At 38.4% G+C, this 14,673-nt stretch overlaps 1 protein-coding gene across 1 annotated transcript in view; it reads left to right on the plus strand.

The window, feature by feature from the left end:
- Positions 1 to 14,673, plus strand: part of pitpnm2 (phosphatidylinositol transfer protein, membrane-associated 2) — a 66,566-nt gene that overhangs the window by 24,302 nt on the left and 27,591 nt on the right. The window contains exons 3-4 of the mRNA XM_080874612.1: positions 66 to 283; positions 13,644 to 13,858. Coding sequence (XP_080730738.1) covers positions 206 to 283; positions 13,644 to 13,858 — 293 coding nt within the window. The 5' untranslated portion in view covers positions 66 to 205. The remainder of the gene's footprint in view (positions 1 to 65; positions 284 to 13,643; positions 13,859 to 14,673) is intronic.

Raw genomic sequence — 14,673 nt, forward strand, 5'->3', positions numbered from 1 at the left:
GCAAACTCTTCCTGTGTTTTGTCTGTAACTCTGGAAGCTGAAAGGACATTTTTCCTCTGTTTCAGGTGTGAATAATGAGTCCCGTTCTTCCTGCTTGAACATGCAGCTTGGGTAGCAAAGCCGACTGACAGGAGCATCTACCTTCACGCGCTGCTTCCTCTTTGGACACACACACTAACTGTGTCGGCTCAACTCAAGCACAGCCATGCTGATCAAGGAGTATCGGATCCCCATGCCTATGAGTGTGGAGGAGTACCGCATTGCTCAGCTCTACATGATCCAGGTGAGTAGTTTTCCTCACACAGCCTTACAAACATTACACATGTATTTAGGTTCATTTCACCTGGTTTCACTTAGATGTGGCGCTGCTACGGCTGGACACTATTAAAAACTAAGCATTTATATTAAAAGACGCATGTGTCATGCAATTACATGTTTATACACAGTCCCACGTTTTCAGAGATTCAATTAAAAGTGGAAAAATTAGCATCGTTTTAAATATAAGGTAAGTCAGTGAACCAAATGTAAATACAAGTGAAACACTACTCTACTTTACCTGCTTAAACGGCCCTCACCTGGCTGTGACACTCTTGTTTATCAATTCAGATGCTATTACCTCTGAAAATAGTGCACTGTGTTGTAATTCCTAATCAATTAAACCACGTTTCTGGTTGTTTGGTCTAGAATCCATTGTGGTTGGTCCAAGGCAAAATAAAAAAAATGTGTATTTGTCCAAACACTTACAGGTATGGACTGAACTGTGAACAGTAAAAATAAATTAGACACACTACAAGTAATTTGAATACTTTTTTATTTTCTAATTATTATATATTATTTTGTTATAGAATTTGGAGATAAAAGCTGCAGACAAGGTGTGTGTAAAATAAATAATGGCATCATTTTGGCTTCAGAATTTGTATTAAACTGTTTTAAAAATCAGAAATTGCAACTCATATAACTTGTATGCTCCCGTCTAGATGTCTTTTTCCTTTGCTGTAAAATCAAAACTTTAAATGAGAAGTTGCATTATGTGATTTTTAAAATTCATTTATTTTTAAATAATTTATATACTCAAATATTTGTGGAGCACATTCTCTAATTTTTCTGTCTTCAAAGGAAATAATAAGTATACCTGAGAGGAATTAAATTAAAAAAAATTATAGTACAGGGCGTAGAGTAATTTTCTTGACCTGGGGCACTAAACCAGGTAGAAGTTCAGGTTTTTTATGTCATGGTGGCAGAGGTCAGCTGTGTGGGTCTGTACCAGGACAAGAGCACTAAGGGAACATGAGTAAATGGTCACAGGGGCAGTGGAGTTCTGCAGAGCAGATGGTGCTCCATATGCCTGTGGCTTGTGTTTATCTTGGTAATTGTGTGAAAATACAAATGCAGATAGTTACAAGGGCATAAAAATGATCTCTCTGTGAGTTTTGTTTAGTAAACATAAGCAGGGAAATATTCATAACCACCATCTAGCCCTCATTGTGGTGTCTCATTGCTCTGTGTATTGTGTTCTAACAAAATGTTATTCAATATTCAATATGCTTGCAGAAAAAAAACAGAGTCTGGTACTAAAGTCCAAGACCACCAGAGGTCAGGTGACGGGGGAAGAAAATCTATAAATCCAGAATTTTGTGGTTGTCAGGTGCTTCTTGAACGCTTTGTGGTGTGTGGCCTGGCAGCAAAATTGCAGAATCATCAAAATCTTTTGTCCCCGCAGTTAGTTGTAACTGTGGATACACTACAAGTGTGCATGCATCCAACAGATATACTAGAAACTAGTATAATAAGAACAGCTGTTCATCTGCAGTGTCCAGAGCTGACCATGTGCGAGTATTCTTCCCTTCTGGGAATCAGTTCAGAGACCACTGAGATGCTCTGAGACTATTAGACAGCCTTCTTCTCCAGCCCTCACCTGTGCTGACTGGAGTCAAAATGTCTATCTGAAACGTAACTGGATTTTTGTCTCTCAGTGTACAAAGCCTGATGAATTGCTCTCTGTATGATGTGAAGCCTAGCCATGTTGTGACACACAGAAAGGCTTTTTTGCTCATAATAACTTTTTCACTCTTGTGAAATTCCTTTATTTCTTTTTATTTCTTTTTTGGCCAACGTCACTGCAGAGAGTAGTCAGGAAAGTGGGAAGATATGTAAAACATGGTCTGGAGTCGAATCAAACCCAGCTTTTTAGAATATGGGTCACCTGCTCAACCAAAGGAGCTATAGCACCACCATGTTCCTTTATTGCTTCAGCTGTGTTCATGAGATACAGCCATTTTTCTTAGAGGTGAACAATGGCTGCGGATTAATTTAGCTTAACAAGGGTTGATAAGACAAATTGTAAGTGAATTTTACAAGTTACGACTTGTATTCCTAAATGTTTTATTAAATTAAAGGTTTAGTTGGGATCCTCATACCTTCAGATTATTTCCATTTATACATGAAAGTGTTGCAGCTGTTTGATGTGGTCTCAGATATGCTGGACCTCATGGCATAAAAGCAGGTAGTGCCTGTTTGATATTTATGTTTTCCCCCAAACCCTCTAAATGTATTGCCACTGGCACATTAAGTAAGACACACACACACACACACACACACACACACACACACACACACACACACACACACACACACACACACACACTTGTGCTGGACGTTGCCTCTTGCTCACTTTCACAGCTGGGCACTAGTTGCCATGGTAACCAGTGACATCAGCTGCAGCAAGGCAGCAGCTGCCATCATTTTGTTTTTGAGAAAAACAGCAAGTGAAAGGACAGCTGTGATTTAGTGAAATGTTGAGATATTGTTGGAAATTAAGTTACAACAGACAATTAAACAGGTAAGACCAAAAAATAAAAAAATAAATTTTAACTCCTCGAGTTACCTTCCAAAAGGTAAAAAGCATTAAAATATCAGTTCAATCCCATCATCATGCATACTACAGGACTATTATCTAACATTCTTAAAAAAAATCACGTTAAGCTTCTCAAATGTGGAAATTATTAGATCAATTTATACAAGGCAAGGCAAGGCAAGGCAAGTTTATTTGTATAGCACAATTCAACAACAAGGTGATTCAAAGTGCTTTACAGAGACATTAGAAACAAGAACAAATAAAAAGCATGATTTAAAATTGAATAAAACAAGCAAATAAACTAACTAACTAATTAACAAACAAACAAACAAACAAACAAACAAACAAACAAACAAACAAACAAACAAACAAACAAACAAACAAACAACAGTATATAAAATCAAAACAGATAAAATCAGAACAGTAGATAAAATCAGTAGTTAAATGTAAGTTTTGAAATTTAAGCTTAAAGTGTGGATTTGGTGCTTTATTCAAATGCAGCTGAGAACAGGTGAGTCTTCAACCTGGATTTAAATAAACTGAGTGTTTCAGCTGATCTGAGGCTTTCTGGGAGTTTGTTCCAGATATAAGGAGCATAAAAGCTGAATGCAGCTTCTCCGTGTCTGGTTCTGACTCTGGGAACTGATAAAAGACCGGATCCAGATGACCTGAGGGATCTGGATGGTTCATACTGGGTCAGGAGGTCATTGATGTATTTTGGTCCTAAACCATTCAGAGCTTTATAGGCCAGCATCAGAACTTTAAAGTCTATCCTCTGACGGACAGGCAGCCAGTGTAAGGACCTCAGAGCTGGACTGATGTGGTCCACTTTTTTGGTCTTAGTGAGGACTCGAGCAGCAGAGTTCTGAATGAGCTGTAGTTGTCTGACTGATTTTTTTAGGTAGACCTGTAAAGATGCTGTTACAGTAATCAAGCCTACTAAAGATGAATGCATGGACTAGTTTTTCCAGGTCCTGTTGAGACATCAGATCTTTTATCCTTGATATATTCTTGAGGTGATAGTAAGCTGACTTTGTTATTGTCTTAATGTGTTTTTCTAAGTTTAGGTCTGCATCCATCACTACACCCAAATTTCTCGCCTGGTTTGTGGTTTTTAGATGTATAGATTGAAGTTCTCTGGTGACCTGTAATCGTTTTTCTTTGGCGCCAAAGACTATTACCTCAGTTTTGTTTTTGTTTAGCTGGAGAAAATTGTGGCACAACCAGTCATTGATTTCCTCAATGCATTTACCAAGAGCCTGTACAGGGCCTCGGTCTCCTGGTGACATTGTGATATATATTTGTGTGTCATCTGCATAGCTGTGATAGTTTATTTTGTTGTTGTTTATAATCTGTGCCAGTGGGAGCATGTAGATGTTAAACAGAAGGGGTCCCAAGATGGAACCTTGGGGAACTCCACATGTGATGCTTGTCTGCTCAGATGTGAAGTTACCTATTGATACAAAGTATTTCCTGTTTTCTACGTATGTTTTGAACCAGTTTAGTACAGTTCCTGAAAGACCTGTCCAGTTCTCCAGTCGTTTGAGTAATATGTTGTGGTCAACTGTATCAAATGCTGCACTGAGATCCAGTAAAACTAGGACTGACATTTTTCCACTGTCTGTATTCAGACATATGTCATTAAACACTTTGGTCAGAGCGGTTTCAGTGCTGTGGTTCTGTCTAAAACCTGACTGGAAGGCATCGTAGCAATTATTCTGTTTTAAGAAGTAACTGAGCTGTTGGGAAACTGCTTTTTCAATGATCTTACTTAAAAACGGGAGATTTGAGATCGGCCTGTAGTTGTTCATTTGTGTCTTGTCAAGATTGTCCTTTTTCAGTATAGGTTTGATTACAGCAGTTTTTAGTGATTCTGGAAACACACCTGATAATAAAGAAAAGTTGACGATCTGTAACAGGTCTGACTCTAAAGTCTTTGAGACCTTTTTGAAAAAACTTGTTGGCAGGACATCTAAACAGCAGGAGGAGGAGTTCAGTTGACCTAAGATGTCCTCCAGGTCTTTGCTGTTAATAGGTTGAAACTGTTTCATGGTGTTTAAACAGTTTTTTGGTGGACACAGTACATATCCTGGATCTGCTGTTGATGTACCAATTGCTTGTCTAATTTTTTGGATTTTTTCAGTGAAGAATTTGGCAAAGTCATTGCAGGCCATGGTCGAATGAAGTTCAGCTGCCACTGACACAGGAGGGTTTGTTAGCCTGTCAACTGTAGAAAATAAGACCCGAGCATTATGGCTGTTTTTAGTGATGATGTCAGAGAAGTAGGACCTCCTTGCATTCCTCAGTTGTAAATTATAATTGTGAAGTTTCTCTTTATAAATGTCATAATGAACCTGGAGGTTTGTTTTTCTCCATCTGCGCAAGGTTGTAAATTTTTTCCTGACTATCTTCTGCTCATAAATACTTAAAAAAAAACTTATCCAAAATACACCAAGACAACAGGCGGGTTAGCAGCTCATCTTAGAAGACATTAAGCTGTGTATTTGTTCTGAAGACTCAGTTTTAGGAGACCTTTGATGATGTGATTGGAATCTACTGCAGTGTCTCTCCCAGGGAAATGGGAATTACGGCCTCTAAAGCTCCTATTCCCACTGGGATCATATCTGTTCTGTGATACGTTTTCACTTGTGCGTCTAAGTGTGGAGGACTGCAGTTGCAGAATATAGAAAATACATATGTAGCAGTTTTTGAATATCGAATGATTGTCTGGGTTTGTGTCAGTGCCAGTGTCAGTTTCTCTAGAAGCCATCTCACATATCATCCCTCACTTTTGTTAATTAGAGGTCATTAAAAACTATCTACAGGAAATTATCAACCCCTGGGCTTTGTCCTCTGGGGACCATGATCTGTCCACAGGAGATTATTACAGTTTTTTCTACTTGTTGGTGGATTTTCCATTGCATTTTTGTTTTACTTCAGCAGCAAGCTGACAGCAACCTTTTGTTTGTGGCCAGTGTCAGATTGACGCACTGGATTTGAAAAATGACCAAGGTAGGAAATGTGTGAAGCCTTTGAGCAGCCACTCATAATGTTTGATGCATGAGGTTCTACTAAGGCACCAAGAGCTGAGGGGAGGAGTTAGCTACCCCTGGTTTATGCTAACCTTGTGTTGTCACATAAATTATTCAGGGACACTTCAGCCTGGCAGACTCACGACCCTCAGCAAAGCTGGGTTATTACAATTCACAGAGGGAGTCGTCCGAGTGTCTGCATAAGCTAGCAGCAGTTCTCAAACTGGACATACAGATAAAGTCAAGGTCAAATTTATTTATATAACACAAATGTATTTATATAGTGCATTTAGAATAACAAAGTTCAACAAAGTGTTTTAAATGAAAATATATAGCCAAGTAAAAGTTTTAAAATCCAGTAAAATAGAATCCAACACACCAGATTAAAAGACAATAAATAAAATAAGATCAAATAAAATAAAGTAAATGCAGACCATAAAATGCAATAATCTAAAGTGATGTCACACTGGAGGAAGAACTTGAGCCTATCCCACCTGCTATAGGGCGAGAGGCAGGGTACACCTTGGACAGGTTGGCAGTCTGTTGCAGGGCAAACACAGAGATACAGACTAGCATTCACTCTCACATTCACACCTATGGGCAATTTGGAATTACCAGCCAGATGTGATGAAAATCTGAAAGTAGAAAATCTTTCCACAACCTGATCAACATTACACTGCTTCTCACCAAGACAGAATTAAAAATACTAAAGAGCAATTGAGGCCTATGACTGTTATTAGAAACAATATTTGAGAAGTAAGCAGACATGACTGTTAAACGGTCATGTAAGATCTCCAAGGAGACCTGGAGCTTGTCCTTTTTCTATTTACTCAGCATGTCTACACTCATGTCTGTGGGTTGTGTTATTCAGCAAGGGCTGAAAGGGGGATGTAGTCCAATACAGCAGTGCAGGGCTTCAGCTAACAACTCTGAGTTTGTTAAACCTGAGTGGGTTTTAGAAAGAGAGTTATCTTCAACTCTGAAGATAAAACTATAAAACTGAACTCTGAAGTGGGGTAACAGAAATATATTTGGCCCTGTACTAGCCAGCTCAACATATCCAGGGTATCTTTTTGTTAGCTGTATTCACTTACCCTAATGTTGACAATCAGGATAAGCAGTCAAGTTAAGCTGGTTATTAATTCGGTAAATTAACCAGGGTTTTCTTGCACGCACATGAAAGAGGTGGTGTTGGCAGTCCCAATCTAAAAGGATTGTTTCATGGGTAATATGATTTTTCTTCCACAGAAAATGATCCCCATATGAGTGCCACCTACAACATGATTAAAAATCTATAAGAAACATAAAAATATAACAGTCAAATGCAACACTATTATAAAAAGGACAGTCGTTAGTCTGGTAGTTTAGTTCACAGAGGGGTAAAATAAGGATTTTTAAGGGTTTGATAATAAAGATTAAAAATAAAAACAGAATTCAAACATAGGCTTAGTCTATACATAAATGATATGAGGTCTCTAAGTAGAGTGTAGGTGTCCTGTTTTAGAATCAGATATTATTGATAATAAAACAATAAAATTGTTTTTAATTTTTTTGCAGAGCAAAGCTTAGTAAACTATACAAATTTTTGAATTTTAAAGCTGACAAATGAAATGCATTCAAATTCTGAGTTTTCACTTATTAAGTTTTCACGTATTAACTGCTAATTAGATGCAATCTAATTAATGTAATCTAATGGTGTCAAACTCCATCAATAGCAACTGTAGAGACTCAGTAGTTCAATCACCACTGACAAAGCCATTAATTTGGCTTTTCAGACACTTAATCACAGGCTACGTCCACACGTACACGGGTATTTTTGAAAACGGAGATTTTCTGTTTTCGTTTTAAAAAATAATCCCGTCCACACATAAAGGCAGAAATGAAGGAAAACGCTGCTAGGAACATGCCAAAGCAGCAGGTGGCGCTATATTCCTAACCGTGTAGAAATGTTGGCCAATCAGAAGTCTAGAAGCCTCGGTGGGAAAAAGTAAACAAAGCTGGGGCATGGAAGCAGAACCGAGTCGTATGTGTGGAGGGACAGTAACTGTGTGTATATGTAAGCATTTAAACACTGCAGAGAGTAGAATTAACAGTAACAGTATTGTAGAAATTTATTTCACCGAAACAATAACGTGGCGCACACTGTGACGTCAAAAAAGGCACACATCTTTGACGCTGCGTTTTCTCCGTTTTTCTCGTCCACACGTAAATGCAAAAACTGAGGTTTAGAAAATATCCACCCTGGCCGGAGTTTTTAAAAATCTCCGTTTTCAGTGACCAAAAACGCCGTTTACGTGTGGACGAAAGGTGCAAACGCATAGAAAAATCTGCGTTTGCAAAAATACCCGTGTACGTGTGGACATAGCCACAGTCAGTTTAAGTAAAAACCATTCATATTTTTCTGTGCATAAACTGTATCTTAAAGATGGCCCCAGCTACCCATTGTTTAGAGAAGTCCTGTTGTGAACTTTCTGTCAGGCTCAACATTCCCCAGGATTACCTATGTTTTAACCCTTTAAAGCCGGTCGGAGTGGACACGCTCCATTTTGTGTAACTATTTTCAAATCCCGGTAGCACTGCAACCAAGTAAGCTAGCGCAATAATTTTTTTTGCATATGAAACCGGAGGAGTTGTACTTACATCTTATGCACATCAGCTTGTCCTAGGTCACAGTTTCCTTCCACATATGGCTTTGCAAAAACTGCATAAAAAGCACTTGCAGCAACAAAAACATAATATTCCAGAAACACGCTTTGCCAATCCGATCAGCTGTTCATAACACTTCCTACGTCCATCAGCGTGAACTGTCGCATGTCCGTCATGACCTGCCCGAAACCGGAAGTGATGTCATTTTGCGGAAATGTAGTTTTTTTACCATTGTGGCCTTATGAGCCTATACTTGTGTTTTTAAAAGTTATGTTTGACTTTATGACTCTCTGTGTCGTTTCTGGGATGCCGAGGACTCACATTGCACTGCTGGAAATATTTTATTTTGATGCATATGCTGTTATTTTGCAAATTTGCACTATAATATATTTTTTCGTTTTTCCTGCAGTATATGAAAATTGGTGTATCTCAAAAATAAAACTATGAAGACACTTAAAATAAATTTCCTGTGGTGGGAAACTAGTTTGTGCAACTTTTTTGTATTTACAGTTTTGAGGGATAAGCCTCTTAAATTTCTCTAACTAGAAATATATGTTAAAAAAACAAAAACGATTTTACATTTTTTTGTAGTTTATTGCACTTTTTTACAATTTATGTAATTACTATGCACTTAATGCAGATATATTATTAAAATTTGGGCTATAATGGTTGTATTGATGTATAGCAACTTGAAATGCTCCAAAAAATGGCTCCACAGCATGTAAAAATATACTATAAGCTCTGGCGGACTTGGTTCTATGGTAGGTCTTAAAGGGTTAATAAAGATTCACAGAGCACCCTGTATATTCTACACTGTACCTCTTTTCTGCTCTGGGATTGAAGATGAGTGTTATTAATACAGATCCTGTGTGCTCACTTCCCAGAAGGTATGCAGACAGAAGGATGGTAATTTGAGGCTCTTAGCACCTCACCTAAATTACATTACCTGCTAGATTATTACAATTTTCCAGCTGTTTGCCTCCTCTGACCTTCAGTACTGATATTACCTCCCTAAAGTCTTCAGTAGAGAGAGCTCATTTTGCAATCTGAGCTCTCCTTCTTGACCCTGAACACCCCACTCTTGCCGTTAGTAATGATCATGATGATTTGTATTCATGTTGTGCGTTCCTCGACCTGCAGCATATTACAGTGGCAGGAATGAAATGCCTTTTCAATCATTTTTCAATCATGTTTCAAAAATCACAAGACAATGCCAGTGCAGTCATTCATTCTGAATGAGTAGGAAGATGCAAAAGCTGTAGCCAGAAATACCCAGTTTGCATGAACAATGTAACACCTGATAATTAACTCTTACATCACTAGTATATCACTGCCGCTAAAAGTGCATGGGCAACCCTCAGACCCCAGATCTTCATATTGCCCTAAAAGCCCCAGGTTGACACTGTGGTGTCATACACATACAACAAACATGGACATAACCATCAACCAGGGGTTTCTGGAATCTGAATTTTGAAATATCAGTGCTCTTACTGTTGCCATGTTAACTTTTGGAGCCAGATAACAGAGAGCAAAAGAGCAGATGACTTAGCAGGAAGTTTGGGTTGCATCTCCATCCACAATCTATGTGGGTCCAACAAAGAGAAACAGATTGGTAATGGTGCATTAGTATCAGACAAATAAAATCATCGAATTTCACTCAACAAAACTGAACTGCAGCTGTCTTTTTCTAGCTGTGCCACACAGCAAAACATTCTATTTGTGCTCCAAAAGGTGCTATCGCCACAAACACATCAACATGTCCATTTCAGTGACTAGAATTAGCAAAGATCAGGCTTAGCAGATACAAATCAGCGATACTGTTGTTCCCTTTGTTGGCACACCTGTGTATTATAGCAGCCATGCCCTTTATCAGTGTCCTTATAGACATATAGACGTATAAAAAGATAAACATATTATCACATATTCTTTTGGAAAGTTCTTTTATTTTCCAGTATTATAGACTATTGTTTATATGACACATGTATGCAGCGCACCCATGGTGTCAGTGCTGACTTGGATAGTTATTAGCTGGCGGTAATAAGTTTTCTTTTTCTTTTTTTTTTTCGACTCCAATTTCAATGTTTTCTGTTCCAATATGAGTCTGCCCAGCTACAGTTTTGTACCAGTGTTATTATGTCTGAAATATTCAACCAAGCATGGCAGGTTAATTATATGAAAGTCGCTGACCCTCTGAAAAACTAAAGAACTAAATCCAGTAATATGGATATCTCTCATGTAATCACTGCAGTCATTTTGGAAATTAGCTCCAGTCACAAGCCAAAGGATGGTAAAATATAAAAGTGGTTTTAAACACCAAACAATCCTTTACTGTGTGAATGTGAACATTTGCCTGCCAGTGGCTGGCAGATGTTAAAATTTTAAGTTCACTTTCCACCCTGGTAGATTGTGATTCTTATGTAGGTAACTGAGCTTCTATTATCAGATCCTGGAGGGTTTTCATATATTTAATAAGCCACATAAAGGTGGATGTGTACAAAAGGAGAGCCTTGTGAGGAGATGTAGGCTCTTTATAAACGGAAACTGTAATTCCAGACCAGTTGTCTGTAGAGCAGCAGGATTAATACAACACTCGGTGGGATCTATGTGGCTGAACCATCTGCTGCCTTTTATTGGGGGAAGTTCCATGCTGATTTTACCTCCCCTATGTCTGTCTCATTTAGTCTGGATTAGATGAAAAGATGCGAGGTTGATAACAGATTCAAAATATTACTGTATGATCTACTGTTATGCACTTCTCAGATTGTTATTATATAGATGCATAAAAAATACAATCAGAAATGTATTGTTTTGGTTGGTATTTCAGGATATTCCATTGAAATCCAAACCTTAATTTGTAATGAACTGACTTTTTTGGTAACAAATATTTTGCTTCCCACTAAGTGACCTGTGAAATCGCCTTTTGATCAAAAGTAGTTGGCCAGAGGTGTTGTGTTGCACGCTCAACTTCTGGGTGACCAGTTGCTTTTTGCAGCTACTTGAAATCATTCACTAAATGTGAAAAGAAATTTGTGCAATCACCCGGTAACCAATGAGTTTTTATTCAGTTTTTTGCCCTAAAACAATATTTTCTACAAACCTATTATCATGTAGAACAGGTCGAAGACTATCCTACTAATATTCCCATTTAGCATAAGGCATCAGATCAGATAATCTGCTCAGACTAGATCACGCTGACTCAGCTTTCCTCTTTCAGTGATGAGCTAGGACTGAGACTTCATAAAACACCTGAAACTTCCTCCTAATGAGGACGATCCTCCTAACCTGAGGAAAATCTGCAAAATGCTGCATTTAAAGCAAGATCTACTCAAAATACGCAAACTGAATCTGCTGTTAACATAACTCTTCACAGTGTAACATCAAACAGAGGTGTTGTTCAAAGCCAAAGAAGATGGAAAACTCTGAACAGTAGAGGAATAGGGTGGGCGAAGTAGAGAAAACTGGTGTCTTATATAATGGAGAGGCAGACCTTTCTTGTTCCATGTGGCAGCTTTTTCTTTCCACCTCATCACATCGGCTCTGCTGCATCATCCAGCTCTGTGATGTAATCACAAGGTTGGGCAGTGACAGACAGGAGTGCTGCGTAAGGCTAGCAGGGGTTTAATTGGAAGTTTATAGAAAGAAGCGAGTGTGTGGACACCAGTCCCAGCTGCAAGTTGTTCATTAATCAAAACCAAGGTCTGAGCCAGGAAAAGTACAATTTAAGGACCTTTATCATTCAGCAGTATAAAAAGCTTGTGATACCAGTTTTTGCAAGTGATCTGTTATTTCAATTTATTAGTCCCCTAAAAACATACCATAGTTGACAGGATATTAATGATAAGAAACACTCTTGGCTCTTTATAGAATATGAAGGAACAGAGTTATTTTCAAAGAGACATGCTTATTTAAGCAATTCATTGAAATTAACAAAGAAAAAAGTGTTTTTTGAAATTACACCACTCTTAGTTAACAAAGGTGCTCTTTTGGGATATGTCTTATTTCACTGAGGAGAGATCAATAGAGAGAACTAAACATAATTCATGATGATTTTAAGTTATGGTATTTGGCGATTAGATGCCGATGACCCATCACAGTAGAATAAAATGAATTAGGACAGGATACGTTGAAAACTTGGATGAAGTGACTTGCGTAAGGCAGAGATGAGGGGGAGTTGGGTTGCACGAAGGAGTCTGCAAGGGAGAATGAAAGATGAGTGGTGTGATTTAAAATATGCAGAGAGGAGACTGATTGAAGGTGGGCTGAGTTCACTCAGAGTGAAGGGAGGCAGAAAGATGATTGGACTACAGCAATGATGTCAGCACTGAGTTTTACAGCATGGGAAAGTGGAAGTGAAGTCATGTAGGTTTTGTATGTTGGAGGCAGGATCTAAAGTGTACAATCACACCCCTAATAAAGAGGAAACAGAACTGTAACGTGTAACAAATGAATTCTTGTAATGTCAGTGATGATAGCCATTGTCATAATGTTCAACATGTTCAGGCAGGTGGAAATCTCTTTCTGTTACTGCAGTATATTTCCAGTGTTGGACATTTTTCCTCCGACTGAAAAATGCTTTAAAGATACTACATCTCCTCAGAGACCAATACTGAGGGATACTGCTGAGGTGGTGTACAGAGACAAACTGTGTCCTTGTTCAACAAATTATGGACCTAACTGTATGTGAGCTTCTACCTGAGCTTCGTCTGAACACTGCTTATATAGACAAAAATATAACTTGAGGGAATCTGACCTTTTGTACTAAGGAATTATGGTCACTGAGAAAATTTGTTTTAATTGTCTGAAGTTCTTTTTGCATTTCATCTCTTGTGTTTTGAAATATTTCTGAATTCCAGGCTTACGAATAAATATCTTGGGTTTTGATGTGATCCAACACTTTTGGAGTCCAGTAGAGTATAACATGCAAATACATGTAAAATTAGCTGATGCTACATTATTATTATTAATATAATGTGTGTATGTGATACTAATGTAATACTCTAACGTGAACACCATTGTGGCTGTATATTGAGTTCTTTTACACATACTATTTGCATCTTGATTAATCTCAACAGCTTTATACTTTAGACCTCTTCATATTTGCTGTCTTGCAGAAAAAGAGCAGACAAGAAAGTTGTGGTGAGGGCAGTGGGGTGGAGATCCTGGAGAACAAACCATATGAGGACGGCCCTGGCGGCTCGGGTCAGTACACTCACAAGGTCTATCACATCGGCAAACACATCCCATCCTGGTTTTGTGCCATTCTGCCTCAAGCTGCCCTTCGAGTGGAAGAGGAGTCTTGGAATGCTTACCCCTATACGCGAACCCGGTGAGGGAACCACAGATACAGAAAATAAAGTGATGGAATTTTATTTCCGGGGAACACATTATAAAACTGTCCCCCTGTGCCTCTTGTAAAACAGTTGCTCCCTCTTAATGCTTAAGCGTACGTTACATGAGGTTGGCTTTATCTGAAGTAGAAATGCTGACCTTTCAGAGATAAAATGTTGTTAATGGTTTTTATTATGTTCTTTTTATTATTATCTGCTGATGGCAGTGTGTTCTTTCTTTCTTTTTTCTTTTTTTAAATACAACAACTTCAGCTGCATGACCACATATTCATTTGCTGCCAACTTTGAATATCATCCTGATGACTTAATGTGTTGGAACCAGCCACTCCAACTGCTTTCTAAGCCCATCAAGTGTTAAGGGAATTTTATTGGCACCACTTTTTACTTTACAACTGATGCTGATTTGCAGCATTTTACATGAGCTCTGCTTACAGGTGCTGCACTTTACTTCAGCTTAGGCTTTTTTCTGCTGATGCTCAGCTACATTTTAAAGGAGATGCACTTACTAGTAACTTTAACCATTTCCACCCTGGAGGTCCCTGTCTTAGGACCAGGCTGTTAAAATGCAGCCCATTGCAATTTCTTGAAAGGATGCTGAGCATGGGATATTCAGTGAATTGTTGTGCTTGGTTTCTGTTGACTTTCACTTGAAGATATCTAATTGCCTATGCATCATTGGGGGGGTCATGAGATCTAATATTGACTTGGGATGAAGGATCCTGTTAACTGATGCATGATACCACCAATGACTTCTAGCAAAGAACCCAAACACTGGTTCTTGTATTGTTTCAAC

The sequence above is a fragment of the Rhamphochromis sp. 'chilingali' genome, assembly GCF_963969265.1.
Source record: "Rhamphochromis sp. 'chilingali' genome assembly, chromosome: 2".
Classification (NCBI taxonomy): Eukaryota; Metazoa; Chordata; class Actinopteri; order Cichliformes; family Cichlidae; genus Rhamphochromis; species Rhamphochromis sp. 'chilingali'.